The sequence below is a fragment of the Colletotrichum abscissum genome, assembly GCF_030869225.1.
Source record: "Colletotrichum abscissum strain IMI 504890 chromosome Unknown Scaffold_14.1, whole genome shotgun sequence".
In the NCBI taxonomy this organism is placed as follows: Eukaryota; Fungi; Ascomycota; class Sordariomycetes; order Glomerellales; family Glomerellaceae; genus Colletotrichum; species Colletotrichum abscissum.
In genome coordinates, this window is record NW_026850032.1 from 441,200 (window position 1) to 456,981 (window position 15,782).

General features: G+C 53.1%; 5 protein-coding genes across 5 annotated transcripts; 2 read left to right on the forward strand and 3 right to left on the reverse strand.

Moving 5' to 3' along the window:
• Positions 1-162: 162 nt before the first annotated feature.
• Positions 163-1,584, reverse strand: CABS01_06729 (uncharacterized protein; the record flags this gene model as incomplete). Its single annotated transcript, XM_060540094.1, has 2 exons — positions 163-393; positions 481-1,584. 2 exons carry the CDS (start codon positions 1,582-1,584, stop codon positions 163-165), a joined length of 1,335 nt encoding a protein of 444 aa, XP_060403778.1.
• A 4,584-nt stretch (positions 1,585-6,168) lies between these two features.
• On the reverse strand, positions 6,169-8,240 carry CABS01_06730 (uncharacterized protein; the record flags this gene model as incomplete). The annotated part of the gene is made up of 2 exons (XM_060540095.1): positions 6,169-7,546; positions 7,624-8,240. The coding sequence occupies 2 exons, from the start codon at positions 8,238-8,240 to the stop codon at positions 6,169-6,171; spliced, it is 1,995 nt and encodes a 664-aa protein (XP_060403779.1).
• Positions 8,241-9,424: 1,184 nt separating this feature from the next.
• CABS01_06731 (uncharacterized protein) lies at positions 9,425-9,700 on the forward strand (the record flags this gene model as incomplete). Its single annotated transcript, XM_060540096.1, has 1 exon — positions 9,425-9,700. The coding sequence occupies one exon, from the start codon at positions 9,425-9,427 to the stop codon at positions 9,698-9,700; it is 276 nt and encodes a 91-aa protein (XP_060403780.1).
• Positions 9,701-11,101: 1,401 nt separating this feature from the next.
• CABS01_06732 (uncharacterized protein) lies at positions 11,102-11,602 on the reverse strand (the record flags this gene model as incomplete). Its single annotated transcript, XM_060540097.1, has 1 exon — positions 11,102-11,602. The coding sequence occupies one exon, from the start codon at positions 11,600-11,602 to the stop codon at positions 11,102-11,104; it is 501 nt and encodes a 166-aa protein (XP_060403781.1).
• A 1,666-nt stretch (positions 11,603-13,268) lies between these two features.
• CABS01_06733 (chromo domain-containing protein) lies at positions 13,269-14,383 on the forward strand (the record flags this gene model as incomplete). Its single annotated transcript, XM_060540098.1, has 5 exons — positions 13,269-13,555; positions 13,611-13,641; positions 13,715-13,794; positions 13,859-14,231; positions 14,288-14,383. The coding sequence occupies 5 exons, from the start codon at positions 13,269-13,271 to the stop codon at positions 14,381-14,383; spliced, it is 867 nt and encodes a 288-aa protein (XP_060403782.1).
• Between the last annotated feature and the right edge of the window lie 1,399 nt (positions 14,384-15,782).

Genomic DNA, 15,782 nt, shown 5'->3' on the forward strand with positions numbered 1-15,782 from the left:
AATCATAAAGCATTGCAATCAGCTCAGCAGGCTCATCGTTGATGAGAATTTTCATCTCATTATTTGAATTTTTGGGGGGTATCATCACTTCATTTCCCGTCTCTCTATGGCTCTGAGCAGACGCATCTCAGAAAAGCCAATCTCTGCACATCGGCACACGCCTTACTCCTCGTCGTCATCATCAACAATTTCCTCCACCTTGCGCTTCTTCCTCCCTGCTGAACGGCCCCCCTCCCGCTTGACCACCCGCGGCTCGTCACCATCTCCGTTCCCGTCCGACTCTTCACCCTCTCGCTCTTCCTCCTCCTCCTCCCGACGGCGTTGCTGCTCCAGAGCCCGCTTCATCTTGCGCAGGATAACTGGATCGTCAAAGAAGTCGTTGAGAGCGATTTCCTATGGTATTCTCCGTTAGTGACTGAAAGGCATTTCCTAAAAATTGGGAGGGCACGTCTTCATCGAGACTTGAAAAACAAGACGTACCTTGGAACAACCAGCCACGGGACACTGCGCGCGATGACCCGGCGACCTACGCAGGAACTCTGTAATCGCCGCCTTTTCAAACGTGTGGCTGCACGCGCTGCTGCTGACGGGGTCCTTGAACAGTTGCATGGACAGCGGGCACCTGTACTCCCTGTTCTCTCCAGCAATAACGAGGTCGTCGTCGCTGTCGTCTGCCTCCGCACCCCTCGCAGCTGCCGCGGCTGATTCGCCATCACCACTGCCGCCTCTCCGGGATACGGTAGGCATGACGGGGTTTCCGGCATCGTCAAACCAACGCTTCGCATTGGGTAGGGAAACCTCAGCGTCGCCGTGCGCGGCATCGTGCCACAGCTTCTTGAAGGCGGCGTAGTCGTTATTGACGGCGTAGCGCTGGTAGGCCGTCATGCGCTCGTACTCTGTCAGCTTGTCGGCGCGCTGCTGGCGTAGTATGTCGATGACGGAGTACTCTGGCGGCGGCGGGAGCACGCTCTCGTCCGCTGCGTCGTTGTCGTCCTCATCTGCGTCGCCGCCGCGACCGTTGGCCTCCGCTCGTGTGCGCCCGCCGCGTTGGAGGGGCGCCTGCTCGGGGAGCGTCTGGAAGTAGTTGACCGTGTCCGCGAGCGCAGCCTTTTCGTCAAGGAGCTCCGTCTGCCTGTCAATCAGATCGCGCAGCGCGGCCTCGGCTTCGGCCGTCAGGCGGGGTACCTCGTCGTCCAGCGCGGCTGTATGTGCTTCAACGTCGAGCTCGCGCTGGGACTTTTCCTGGCTGTCGAGACTGTCCGTCTTGCTATCTGCACCCTGCGATTGCGACTCGGCGCGCTTTTCGGCGAAGCGGGCGAGGGCCTCGTGCCGCGTGCGGACGGCGTCGTTGATGCCGACAACGGAGAAACCGAGATGTCGTATCGAGGCTTTCAGGTGGTTTTCGTAGCGATGAACATCGCGGCTGTTGGAGAGATCTGCGATGGCGCGCTTCGCTTCCGCTGAGAGCGGGCAGGAGAGGGGTTCGTATTCTGGGAGGGGATTCTGGGGACCAGAGTCATCGTCTTCGTCGTCGGCGATACGTCTTTCTGGGCGGCGTTGGCCTCTGCGACTTAGTACGGGCATCTTTGTTCAGGGCGCTGGCTGGTCGATGTCGTCGCGTTCGCGTCTGCTTGTCCGAGTTGTATTTATGTATAGAGCGTAGGATGCGGACGGAGTGATTGCTTTCGTTGGTCGAACGTGGATTCTGAGCTTCACCAGCTTCAAGGATGGGAAATTTCGTGGAAGTGAAGTGGGAGACGCGATTGACGTGCTGTAGCGCGTCTGTGGGTTAAAGAGGTGCCCGGTACGTACCGTCCGGGGTTCCTTGATCGCGGGGGTAGTCCCTGCAGCACCAAGGTACGCTTATACACTTCCAACCAACGTCGTCCATCTTCTAGGAAACTGGAACTTTCTTCCTTTCACTTTACTTCATGAGTATCTTAAAAAGCATAAATTGCTACATTTATCGTCGAGGTAGTTTAGCCTGATATTCAGGCTCCCATGGTTCTTCGTGTTGCTCCTCTGTCGCGAATTCCCTCGGACGGTTGGAAAGCACCCGCAGCAATGAGGTGTAAGTACACCGTAATCAACTGATGGTCTGGCTTTATGTCGAAAGCGAGGAGAGCCCTTGAGAGAAAATCTTGTGAGGATGGTCTAGAAGGTCACTTTATTAGTCGTATATGAGTTTGACTATGACTTCCAAGCCTCCACACATTATAGAACGCTTTTGTTTTATCAGCTCATCAACACCAGTGACAGTAGCAATAAGTACTACGTACTCTTGAACATTTCCTTTCGGAACCTCCACTACGGTGCTGCTTCCACCGTACATAATGGCAATCACCACATATTGTTGTGAATGTGCTCTTTACTAAGTGGAGGCAAATTTCTCGTCGAGATGATACTTACAGTCACCGCAAAGTGGGAGTCATATCCTGTCAACCTCTACTAGGCCGGTTTCATCTACTAAGTAACCCTTGCAGGTGATGTCCCAAGGCTTTGGATCATATGCTCTCATGTTAAAGTTCCTCTATTACAGGACCTTCCAGAGGTTTAGAGCTCTCTCTTCTGTCTGGGAATACCAGCTAGGTCACACTAAAGCCAGCAGGGCAGTCCAGCTCGTAGTGCGATACTCATAGTATCCTTCTTTGTAACGCATTAGATAGTTGAGAAGCATATTCCCAGGACCTCCAGTTATCCGGGGAGAAGAGATAGCAACATGACAGCCGGTGTTGTGTGTTTTGGACTAAGGCAAGGCCATCAAGATCCTGAACATTCGAGGAATGACGCCACGCCTTTTGCGCTGTTCACCCTTTCGTGGCACAAGGAGCTACTTTGACCGAATATGCGCCCGCGCAATACACGTAAGTCTTTAATTTCTTACGCTCATGTCTTCTGGGAGACCAAGACCAATGAGCCTTATCGAATGTGAGAGTTTGCCTCAAAATCTAATATAATAGACAACAAATCAAGAACAGAGTCATGAAACTGGAATAATAGTTTGAAAATGACAGGTCATAGCCTCTCTGTGGGATTCAGGAGGCGTAGGAATAGTAATCCCTTTCCTCAGACGTGCCTTCCGTTTGACAAAAGCCTAGCCCAGCAAGATTATCTCACTGAGGGTTAAAAAGTCTTGACTCAGCACCTGGAACAGGATTCTGGCAATTGTCTCGACAGATTACTAAAGAGCACCTTACGGCTTTCTTGATGCCTCGCACTTGTTGGCGGCCCAGTGATTGGAAACGCATAAGCTATTTGGCTATGGTGACCACCGTGGATATCTGTCTAGAATCTTCACGGGACTTTAGAAGCTTCAAAGAAACTACAGGGCCTACTATCAAGTCAGATTCGGTCGTCGTCTAAACACCCCCGTCGTCACGCACAACGTATCCATCTCCGAATACGATGTGCTGCGCGAGTAGTAGTGGTGAGTAGCGTACATCGCTATAGTATTGCGCCCTTTATTTTGATGCTTTGTGTATAGAGTACGCTCAGTCTGAAGCCAATTGACACACTCCGATAGCGTACTTCTCACAAACGTTTTTAAGTCAATCTTACTTATATCCAAGTTTCACAGACCACTTTATCTCAAGAAAGGCTAATCTAAGTTTCACATGTTAGATAATTCCTAAAAAAAAAAGAAAACGATCTAGCTACAAAGACCTTAGCATGTCATAGTCTATGAAAACTCGCGTAGCCCGCGTCAATGATGTCTTATAAAAACAAACTCACTTCGACCGCGAACCTCCCAAAATCGATCATTCAAGTAAAAAAAAAAGCAAGGCGGAACCAGCACCATACACTGATCTAGCTAGAAGAATACGGAGCACAGAGCCACGAGTCGTAGAGCGAATACTCTTTCTTTAAGGAGAAGAGACTGAACCTGCTACATCAAGGAGCTTCAAGTCAACTCTGAGTCCTTGGAAACGATGTCAAATCGAATAGCCACTTACCCCCCCCCCCCCCCCCCACAGTGTATAAGAAAGTCTTTCAGTCAAGATTATCAAAACCGAACTTGCCATTGCTTCTCAAAAGCTTTATTCCTGTACAAACTTCATCTAGAGATGAGACACATACCGAGACCCATCACATACAGGTTTTGAACTTATGTAGACTCGAACTGCCAAGCGAACAACACCTCTGTACTAAACCTTACACAACGATTCCTCCATATAAAACATCCCCCTTCCCCCGCCCCCAATAACCCCTTCTCACATTGTCAAGGTAGCCCTCCTAAGCACACCCCCTCCACCTACTCACCGGCAGCCCAGCACCAAGACTGGGGACACGGTCGAGAAGGATATATATCTATATATATATCATGAAGTGGGTAGCCCATGTACATCATCAAAGCCAACCGCCGTCAACCCACCCCCTACATCGCCTGTCAACGGTCACACAGCCCCCCAAGTACGGAAACCTCAAGCCTGCAAGACATCGTCAGCTACCTGCCGGCAAACGGGGAGTCGTCCGCCCCCTCCTCGCTCTGAGGTCTCCCGTCTCTCGGGAAGGCGACGGCGATCGATGGCCTTTTCGAGGCAACTTCTCTCTCTCTCTCTTCCTTCTGTCCCTCCCACTCATGCCCATCTACATACTTATTTCGGTTATACGTTGATCAGAACACACCGAGTGTTCAGCGATCTGAAATGTCCCCAAGAAGGGTGACGCTGGAGATGGAGTCAACCATCGACTTCGAGCCTCGAGCTCTTCACGCCTAGTACCTACCCGACAACGATGTCGACAGCAAAGATCCAGTCCAGAGAAACGACACCCCGAGAACTCCTCCCACCGCCCCACGAAACGAAAAAACCATCTCCGTCTTCTATTTCCGTCCTCACCGGGGAAGGAAAGAAAGAAGGCGAGAGAAGGAAGCGGAGCCCGCGCGGGGAGGGAGTAGGCCAGATGCCGGTGCCGGGCTTGGGGTGCTGGGTCATTGGGAGATGCTGCAATCCCCGTGTAAACGAAGTCAACCATCTCCGAAGGGACACTCCACACCCGTCAAAACGGTTCTCAGGTCCAGTCCCAGTAGATAGGTGGATGCCCTCTTCCCCCGATGACGAGGACCCGGGTCTCTCGAGGCAGGCTAAGATGAAGGTCAGCTGTGCATAAGGTTCATAATCCAAGTGTGCTGACCATTGTGTTCAAGCGGCGAGGTTGAGATAGTGATATATATATACGCCTTATATACCGACTTACACAACATGGAAGCCTGCACAACTTCCCGCCCCACCCCACCACCCTCAGAATTACACAAACCTAGAACCTTCATTTGCAGAAAGAGAGCCAGGTTTCGTGGGTAAAACCATAACCAGCAACCCGGTATTCGTACCCGTCGTAACTTCCGACAAAAGAAACCCCCTCCCCTCCTCCCCAAGCCTCAAGGTTTCCAGAGCCCACCAATATTGACAGACACAGCCACACCAAATCTCAATGACAGTTCACTTACTCATCTCACTCTCCGGAGGGGGAGGTGGGGAGGCAGAGGAAGGGGGGGGGGGGTTAAATTGGAGTTGCTTCATCCTTTCTTGGACATCGACAACATCTCCACACCACACCCGCGGAGGCGGGAAAGACGATGGCCTCGAAAGGGGAAATCACTTGATCCACCCTGATAGCCCTCCCGTAATGTTACCAGTGTAACGGTAGCACTAAGCAATTTTGACAGGACCCAGAAGGCAGCTTCGCTTCCGGGCCGTGAGGGTCTTGAAGGAATTCGGATGTCAAGCCGCAATTAAAAAGCTTGGTGGGTTTACCAGGTATGTCGGGCATTCACGAACTCACCTCGTCGGGCCCGAAGAACCCTTGCGAGACATGAATCTCCGGCCGAATCCAATACACTGGCCCCGCGGGTAGCAAAAGCACGATGAACGACGCGTAAAGAGTGGCGATGAAGAAGTTTCCTGTTTCATCCGACAGGTTATTTTGTACTAAACACCAAAAAAAAGATGTCCAAAAAAGACTACTCCGGGCCACGCTCTGTATGCGCTTTATGTGCCTCAGGAGAGATGCAACCGTTTGTAAATGTAAGCTTATACAATGGGCTTTCGCCCGAAAAAAAAAACAAGCTGGGCGTGAACTGTAAGGCCACAGCTTTTTCATTTTTTTTTTGCCCTCCAGTTCGAATGTGAAAACCTCCCTCCTCCGTAGAGCCTCATTGTAATGAATCTCTCAATCCATATACATTGGATCCCCCCTCACCTGTGACATGGCCAGTCCCATGTCACCACCATGCATGCTCTGCATCGTAGCTTGCATATTAGGCATTGACCGGCTCATGTTGATTGCTTGCCGATTCGCATTCGGATTCCCGTTCTGCATCATGAACCGCGCATCGCTAGCACCCCTTTGCTGGACCTGCCTCGTCCGCGGCACCTCGAGGGTGGCTTGTCGTTGAATCGGCTGCTGGGGCATGGGCTTCGCGGTGGGCGTGTTCATTACGGCAAAACTGTCATCATCCTCCATCTCAGCATCGGCGTCGGCGTCGGCATCCCCATCCGCATCCACATCTTGATCGCTTGCCTCGTCAATCGAGGGCGGGCCTGTTGAATCACCCGGGTCGCTATGGCCAGTGGCGCTCGTTGTCGACTGCCGATGCTCGGGGCTCGGGAATTGTTGCACCTGCTGTTGTTGCATTTGCTGCTGCTGTTGTGCTGCTTGCATCTGTTGGTGTTGTTGCGGTTGCTGTTGCTGCCCTTGCTGCTGGTTCTGTTGTTGCTGCTGCTGCTGTTGCTGAGGAGTCGGCGTCGGCGTAGGGGTGCTGTTGTTTGCTTGGTCCAGTGCCCTCTGAGCATTCATGCCAGTGTTGGCGACACGGTTCATGCTGATAACCGTCTTCCACCTCTCGATTGCCCGCACAACAACATCGTTCAAATCCAGTTGCCGGTCCTCCAATCGCAGTCCAACGTGGCGGCTTCCACTCTTGATACCTGCCTCCAAAACGTGAGTGAGAAGCTGCCGCTCCAGGGGCACCGTGGCCGGCGAGAATAGCTTGAATTCTCGGGGCTGTTGGAGACGGTTGAGCTGGTCGATCTGAGACTTCAGGTTGGCGTTCTCTTGCTGTAGCCTGTGCTGATCATCCTTCATCTTGTCGATCTCGGTTTGCTTCCTGCCAACGCTCCTAGCCATTTCCAAGAGCCACAGCTCGTTCCGCCGCTGAATAGGCAGAGAAGACCAAACTTGGAAGGCCGAGCCAAGGTGCTCATTCACCTGCTTCTCGAGGTTTTCCGCTGACTTTTCCGCCTTCTTCACTGCTTCGCGGGTGTCTCTGACGGGTTGATCCCGAGGAGGATACGTTAGATCTTCCATAGCTGCCGTAGTAGCCGTTGCGCAAGTGATTTTCCAGTTACTGAATTCTTCTTGGAAGAAAGCCTTCAGAGCATCGTACTCTCTTTGACCAGGTGACTGAACGGACCAAGAGGTGGAAGTGGGATGCTGGGTAGAGGAGAAGAGAGTGGGTGGCGAGGCGAGGCATTGCAAGGTTAATGCAGGAAAGTCGAGGGCTAAAGGGTCAAAGTCGAAAGGCATGGAGTTGTTGTCGATTTGTTGCCTAGAGTAGCCAGGGTTAGCCACCATATATCTCTTTCCCCAATTGTCACACTTCTGTTGTTCGTCAGAGAAACTCACTTGGCTGCCCTCCACGAGCTTAGAAGCTCTCGTAATGCAAGCTCTGCCGCGCGAGCAGTATCCATGGCATCTGCTAGCTTGTGCTTGACGTCGAACTGCGCCTTTTGCATGACTTGCTTGCTCACTTGTCTTGGCCTCTTTCCTGCATTCTGGCTGCCCTCGCCATCGGTCGAAGTACCGACTTCGCCGTTTTTGGCGGGGATGTTGTTCATGACGCCAGTGGCTTCCCACGAGGGAGTCCAAGGATATTTGCTCAGCGTAGAGTCCACGGCGTATTGCCCGTCCTTTGGCAGAGCCGGGGACTTGTGAGACTCGCCACTATCTGGCGCAGCATCTCGCTTGGTGGCAGGTCTAGGGGTCGTAGCTGGAGTTGAGGCGTTCCTCCCACCCAAGGATCCTCTCGGCTGTCTGCGTGTGATGCTTCCTCGCAGACGCTTGATTGCGTCAACGTCGTGGATTCCATCTGGCGGCTTGGGGTTCTTCTCCTTGATGTAGAGATCGAGGTGTCGACCGAGAGAGGAGGAGGTAAAGGCCTGGCCGCAGTAGGGGCAGTTCTTATCCTTGGGGGCGCCTAGTTTCTGTTGGCTCGAGTCGGCGTTGCTCGCGGTTTCGGCCATTTTGGCTCGGGGTGTTGGATGTAAAGAGACGGGTGGGTAACGAGTGTTTCGAAAGGTTTATCGGCGGTAGGGACGAATCCGTGTTCGTTTCAGAGAGGGTGCTACAAGGCTTCTCTTGCGTGAATAGACACTTGCAGCTGCTCCAGGGGAGCTATGTAATCGAGGGTCATGTGTAGATGGACCGGGTAGAGAGTGATCGGAGGCGAAGCCAGCAAAGTTTAAAGTTGGTAGATAAGGTAAGGAAATGTAACGAGTGGTGTTGAGGACAGAGTAGTTAGATAGGCAAAGAGAGTAGTTAAAAGAGGGAAATAATCAAAAAAAGAAGGACTAGATGCTGAAGAGCTAAACGAGTGTGCGAAGAGAAGGAGGTCGGTGGGAGATGTCGAGAAGTAGCTGCTACCCTTGTACGGACAGAGGTTTACTGAACGCAAGCCAATCCTTGTGACGAAGAAACGTGTATATCGGCCGTTCACGGAGTCAGGTATGGGAGAGGTTCGGGGTCGGTTCGAGATGTGGGCGAGAGCCAAGGTAGCGAGTCGGGTCGACGGAGGAGGGTAAAAAGTAGGATGCCGGGTATTAAGGAAGTAGTAAAATCTTTTCCCGGACTTGTCTCTCTCTCACGCGCTCTTTCTCTCGGTCTCTCGATCTCTCTTGCCGTGCAGGTTCTCAATTCATCCGCGGACTCTCGCAATCTCTCGACCTCTCTGCAAAAAACGAAAAGAGACGAAGAGGGGGTGGGTGGGAAAAGGGCAAAGGACGGGGAGGTGGAAGTAAAGTACAGAAGAGTAAGGGGAAGTTGCAAAAATGTCACCCGGGATTTAATTATTGCAGTTTTTTTTAATAAGGCAGGCGGGCAGGGGTAGCACCACCGACCCGCGCCAGAACAGGACGGCGAGGTGGGAGCTTTGGCGCACCCTAAGGTACCACCTACCTTGGTCCTTGAGACCTTGGGTGCTTAGGTAGGTACACCTCATTGTGCGGTACGGGGCGGAGAACTGAGGTGCACCCCCCTCCATCTTCTCTACAAGTACATACCCACCTCACCTCACACTAAAACCATCCCTCTTCATCCCTCATCCCTCACTCATCCCATCCGGGCCATCCCAATCCCAATCCCAATCCAATCCAATCCAATCCAATCCAATCCAATCCAATCCAATCCAATTCTATCCTGTCTATCCACCATGACCAGCGAGCCAGCTCCTCACTCCTGTCCGCTTTCCCCCAGATTGCCGCCAGTGTGCAGGTGCAGGTGCCCTGGTGGCCAGGTGCAGCGCGCGCGCGCAAGCTGCAAGCACAGACGGAGCCAAGGACGGCCCAGATGCAAGCCCCCCCTTCACAAGTTCACGGGCTCAAATGTCCAGGGCCGTACGGTGGTCCCACCTCTGCGCCGGTGCTCTCTTTTTCATATCCATAAACACCTTTTAATAGCCATTCACTGCACCTTAATAGCACCTTAGCACACTGATCTACCGTGGCATTAAAATAGTTGGAATATCGACTTGGTGAGTTAGGTAATGTCCAATGACGCCTCGCGAAGCTGGCTGCGTCAGGGAGGCGAGCCGTAGGGTCTCATCAGCCAACGGGGAGAGGAAACGTATTCCCGCATCTCCTCTCTCGGAAGGTCGAGGCCAAGTCCAAGATCAAGGTACCCGACGCTGTACCATCCATGACAGATATCCCAGCACACCATAATCAGCCGCCTCGCGCCTCGAAAACAAGGTGAAGAGAGAGCTCGAGCTATCGACACCTTACTTCACTAACTGCCCGGGAACACCTTACCTTAATTCTACACCGACTGCACACCACCATTGTGACCCATAGCATCTCAAGCGGCTTTGCCTATCGGGGTAACATGGCTAAATTTTCACACACAGAGTTAAACCGAGAATCCCTCGTCCGCGGAGTAGCTCCATCTCCAAAGACTCCATCGACGCGCTCTTGTTGGTCCAAAGTGCCCACCAACTCCTCAACTCGGCATCTCTCCAGAGAGCCAGTCAAGAGTCCCCTAAGCCTACCAAGCACGCGATGTGTTCAACTGGGACCCAAACTCAGTCCTCAGATATCAAGACCATCCCGCTTAGGATGTCTCCTTGAGCCGCCGTCATTCCAGCGTCTGGTGGCTCTCTCACATGTCCCGTCGCTTATTCGCTTAGTGTAGTGCTGATCTGGCCCGCGGAAAGGAGAGGGACAGCCCGGCGTCGCCCTGTGCATCAGTGCTACTGGTCTAGCGCTGTCGTGAGGGGTGTACCGGGAACTTTTGCCTCGAGCAAGCTTGCTTGTCGTGTCTCTTCCACGTCGCCTCTTGTCTTGTCTTCTCCCCCTCGGGTCCCGATCTGAACCACCCATACAAGACCCTTTAGCAGTTGAGGAAGTATTTCTTCAACCCTGCCGAGCTGCCTCATTAAGCCATAATTGCGTTGGGCAGCCTGGCCTCTCTCCGACTCTCTGACTCGGGCCCGTCCTTGAGGGGCCCTGGGTTCGCGGCTTGTCATTGCGAAAGAGCTCCAGTGTCCAGAGGCCACAGCCTTGACAGCCGTCGACGGTTGTGACTCGTGAGGTAATTAGCTGAGGGCACGACCCAATGGAATCCACGGCACAAATGTTCAATAAAACGCAAAGATGCCCAAAGCCAATATGTCGTCTGGTCCAGTCACAGTGGTGCTCCAGTCTCCAGTCTCCAGATACCACCTTTCAACTCACCTCATTCCCATCCTCACCGCGTTGGACAAATTCTGGCTAGACTGGTCGACCGACCGGGGCGCGGGTTGGCATGCCCGGTTCGTTTCTTTAGGCTCCTAGGGTCCCACAGACTCCCACTGGCTTGTATCCGATCCATTTTTCAGGGGGTTTCCGGGAGATCATCCAGGGGAGCCGGTGAAGGACCTCGTGCTAACGGCGCCGACGAACATCGCGGAGTTTGTCTCATGAACATTGCTCACGCAGCATGTATACGTCCTGGATCTGTATACAGTAAGGCGAAGCGGCTGGTCTTCATCAGTTTCTGACAATGTCGGCAAGAGCTTGTTCCGACGAGAGACGGCAGGATTCCACACGTAAACAAGGCCGTGTTCTGCCGAATGTTTGGCCTTGGCTCTTGTTCCTCTCCGCTCCGTGTGTTTGACCCGGGGATGCCATCCGGTGTAAAAGGACCCCGTTTTCCTGCATCTAATAATGGGGTTGGCATCTGCAAGACGCGACGCAAGGACTACGGGACAGATAATCGCGTCCAGGCCACTCATCCTCGAGCTCGCGGCGGCGGCGGTTCCTATCGCCCGCTGTTGCTGGATTCGCTGACACTCCCGGTCCTGGTCGTCCCCTGGAGGCTGGTCGTCTAGTGTAGCCTCCCGCAGCCGCAGCATCTTGGGTCAACCTTGTCTGTCTGGGACCGTCTCGTACGGGCCCCATAAAGTCCACCGAGGAGGTCGACTCAACTGCACACCAACTGACGTTAGCAGCCTGCAGGACACCGATAATTTCCCGCCGCCTCTCGTACGGCAGCTGGAGCTGACACTCAGCGCCACGGCGTGTTTGGCCCTGATCCAGAGCAATAGGCACTCGCTGGCCCGTTCTTCGACCTTAAAATGCCATAACTTGGCATCATCCGCCCTGGGTTGGACGCGAGGGAGAAGCGAAGTAGTTCTGTTGGTCGGTCGGGACCTTGCAGATGATCACCGAACATGGCTGGCACTTGTCCACCAGCTGCGAAATCGAGATCCATGTCTTTTGGCGCTTGCCTAACCCTCGTTGGTTGTCGTATTTGAACAGCAAATCGCAACCCCTTTTGCACTGCAGACATTTTGATGAGATGCAAATTACGCTTCTGCAGTTACATGCAGATACGCTGCACATCGAGTCGTTTTTTCTCCGTTGGTTGGAGCGGCACAGTCTCGTTGGTGCCGAGAAGCGCCCTTCGCAGGATAAAGTAGCAGTGTCTGGCAGATCTCAGCGAGCTCGCTGGCAAAAAAGTAGACCTCGGCGTACATCGCAGATGCGTTCTTCTTCTTGGATTGGCTGTCGTCGATCGTCAGATTAGCCGCGCACGAACTCATGCGATTTGCCGTATCCAACACCCAACGACTTTGGCAAGGGATGATTGCTGTTGAGTAAGGCAACGACGCAAGCTTTGACCAGACTAGCTTGCGACGTTGGAAAAAAGTATAATCAGCTTATCGACTGCAGCCGGTGTCAATGTCATAAGGATTAAGGCACCGCGATGCAGCGTGTGAGATGTGAAGAATTGGCAGGATCAACTTGGGAAAAAGTTGTCATCTGCTCAGAATTCGTGCGGCAAAACGGGACAGTGAATTGCTTAGGTACTTATTCTGGAAGCTTCCAATCGAGGCGAGAACGTATCAGTGCCTTCCTAGAATTGACTCTCTGGTATACTACTATACCAGCGTACAATGAAGGGACTACATTACATCAAGTAAGGCAAGGTACCTTAAGGGAACGACGTAGGTGGGTAACTTACAAACGGGAGTAAGATTCGAGGCCGACCTTCCAGGTTGGAGCTTGGTCCACGGGTTCGGAGCTCCACATGAGCTCCTTCTGCCGTCAGCTGTGGGTACTCAGAGGATGGGGGCTCCCGGACTTGCAGGAAAGCGCCGGAATTGGTGGCGGCAGGTATCCGTTCTTTCTCCTCCGTCCAGAGAAGTGGCTAGTGCTCAGAGATCACGTGATAGTTGAGCGCCACAATTGGCTGTGACGCGACTCTGCTGCAGCATCTTGCTACCTTTGTGCAAAAGTTGGGGCAGCTTCCGGTATTTGCGATCGTCTCTTTGGCAGCGCATCGCAGCTTCCTTTCACGTTGAGTCTTGCGCAACCTCCTGTTTGCGACCATTCACGTCGCTACTGCCTAAACGAGCTGCGTATACACCTTGGAATAAACAATCTCTACACAATGCCTCCCGGTAAGTCCTCACCTCTTCGAACTTCACCCCTCGCGCCACTAGCCAAGTCGCGTCGAGATTGCGACAACACACTTCACGACGCGAATCCTCCACCAATTTTCCATACAACGTCACAATGTCGCGTCGCATGAAGCTGACAGCTTCTATAGCTATTAGCGATGACGAGATGTCCGACGCCGGCGGCGAAATCGCTATCCCGCTCAAGGAGAAGCGCGCAAAGAGCCGATCCGCAGAATACCGAGACGATGTCAGCGAAGCTAAGAGCGAAGAAGACATTCCCATCATCTCCGGCGACCTGAACGGCAACGCCACCAAGCCTGCCAAAGCTGCTAAGGTAGCCGCTGTCGTGGCCGATGAGGAGGACGAGGAAGGCGACGAAGACGACGATTTGGAGGCTGATGAGTACGCTACCCACACCAAACGGCTTTGCTCGGACAAAAGGGCTGACCGGCCATAGATACGTTGTCGAGAAGATCCTTGACCATGTGGTGTCCGACGACGCAAGTGGCCCTCTTCTGTTCTTCTGTTGGCAGTGCGCCTCGATACTAACGCTTCTTGCAGGGCACTGTGAACTTCCGTGTCAAATGGGAAGGTTACTCTAAGAAATCAGACCAGACCTGGGAGCCGGAAGACAGCCTGAAGTAAGCTTCAAACTGTGATTTGCGATCGACACCAATTTTGAAACGACGCCTAACACATTACCAGGGAAGGCGCATCAGAGATCTTGGAAGAATACCTTAAGAAGCTCGGTGGGCGTGAGGCGCTGTTTGAGGAGAAGACCAAGGCCAAGACCACGAAGAAGCGCGGCCGCCCCAGTGCTTCGTCATCTACACCGCCGGCGAGCAGCAAGAGGGGCAAGCGTAATGGTCACCCCGCCGAATCTACTCCTCCCGCGTCAGTAAAGGAGGCTAAAGCGAAGGCCTGGACGCTGCCCAGCGGCAGCTGGGAGGATGACGTCGAGTCGATCGATGCCTGCGAGGACGAAGAGTCAGGCTCCATCATTATCTATCTCAATTGGCGAAACGGCCAGAAGACTAAGCATCCCAAGGAGGTAGTGTATAAGAGATGTCCCCAAAAGGTATGGTCCCATGTATCTCGGCGCAACACGGGATGACGACGCTAACGGATACGTAGATGCTGCAATTTTACGAAAAGCACATTCGCATCATCAAGGCGGGACCTGACGCCGATCCTACGGACCTTGATACCGCGCCCGAGGCCAAGATGTAGGACACGAAAATAAGGGTGCCGTTTGTGAATTTTATTGGGAAAGGATTGGCGTTTGGGCTCGTGATACGTCTGATATCATTAGCAGGTTCTCGAGCGCCGTTGGCTTGGCTTCTGCTCGTTGCGATATTTGCACGCTTTCAGTCCTCGGAAGAAGTCTCATCAGGCCATATCTAAAATCAGGTCGAAGGCGATTCGGACTGTGGGAGGGCTTGCTATATCCTTATTGCAACTGGAAGCGGGAGGAGGTGTGCTTCACGGTTATCCTTCGTAATCTCGGGAGAAAAGAAAATCGCAAGTTCCTCTGTTGATTCCGATTGCTCCAGCTGATGCGTGAGGTTGCCCTTTGTTGTCTCCGTAAAGGACGGTGAACATCTTACATTCCCAATATGCCAACGCAGCTTGGGCGGGCAGGAACTTCTCGGCGTTCATATATTACGAGTGAGCAACATGATCTCAGAGTCGCGAAAGGCACTTCATCCATGTCAATAGGCGGGTGCCGCCGAGTGCTAGATCCAGGTACGATGCAGGTACAGCTAAGTCATGGCCAAGTAGCGCTTTCGGTCTGGTCAAAGTCACGACACACACAATTTTACAGCAAAGAGTACATCCGACCTCTCCCTAAGACGGAGAGGCTTACTGCGACAAGGGTAAGAAACCTGCATGTTGCGAGTCCGCGAGGTTGGGTAGTGGAGGACGTCGACAGCAAGCCCGTCGGGATACTCCACTAAAAAGCAGCTTTACATCCCTGCATCGCAGGCGGTTGGACGAGTAGGACAGCCTGAAAGTCGCGGTAGCGTTGTCGCGGATTTTTTGGCCCAGGGTGGTAGTGGTGGTGGTTGTGGTACTTGGTGGTGCGGCGCGCGGCCCAGCCTCTCGCATTTCTATTGACTTTCGGGTTTTGCGGCTGGGCGGGCGACCAGCTTTGGGAAAGCTGGTGGCGGGGCAACGCTTCTTTTTAACGTGAGGCTTGCCCGCGCTGCATTCCTCACCATTCCCAATTCCCCTCCTCTCTTTCTTCTGATACATTGCATATTCTCATTGCGAAAAAGGGTTCATTTGAATGATCTCGAGGTTTCTTTCCCCCCTCTCCTCATCACCGTCGACTACTCCGTAGTGAACAATCCCGTTGTCCACTCTGAGTCTCTATCGTCAACCTTTACCCACATCTCGGACCCATACGTCTCGGCACTTGACGAATTCCCGGCAGGGACATTGAGCTGCTCATCACGGATTGAAATCTCATCGAGCCGTCGCGAACGACAATTCCTTAGCTTCCAACTGGAATTCAGATCGAGGACAATTGTCTGACAGGCCATCCCAAAGGCACAGACAAAAACCTCGGACCGTTGAAAGATACCACCAAACTCAATCGTCTTCCCGAGACCACATTCCACGGCGT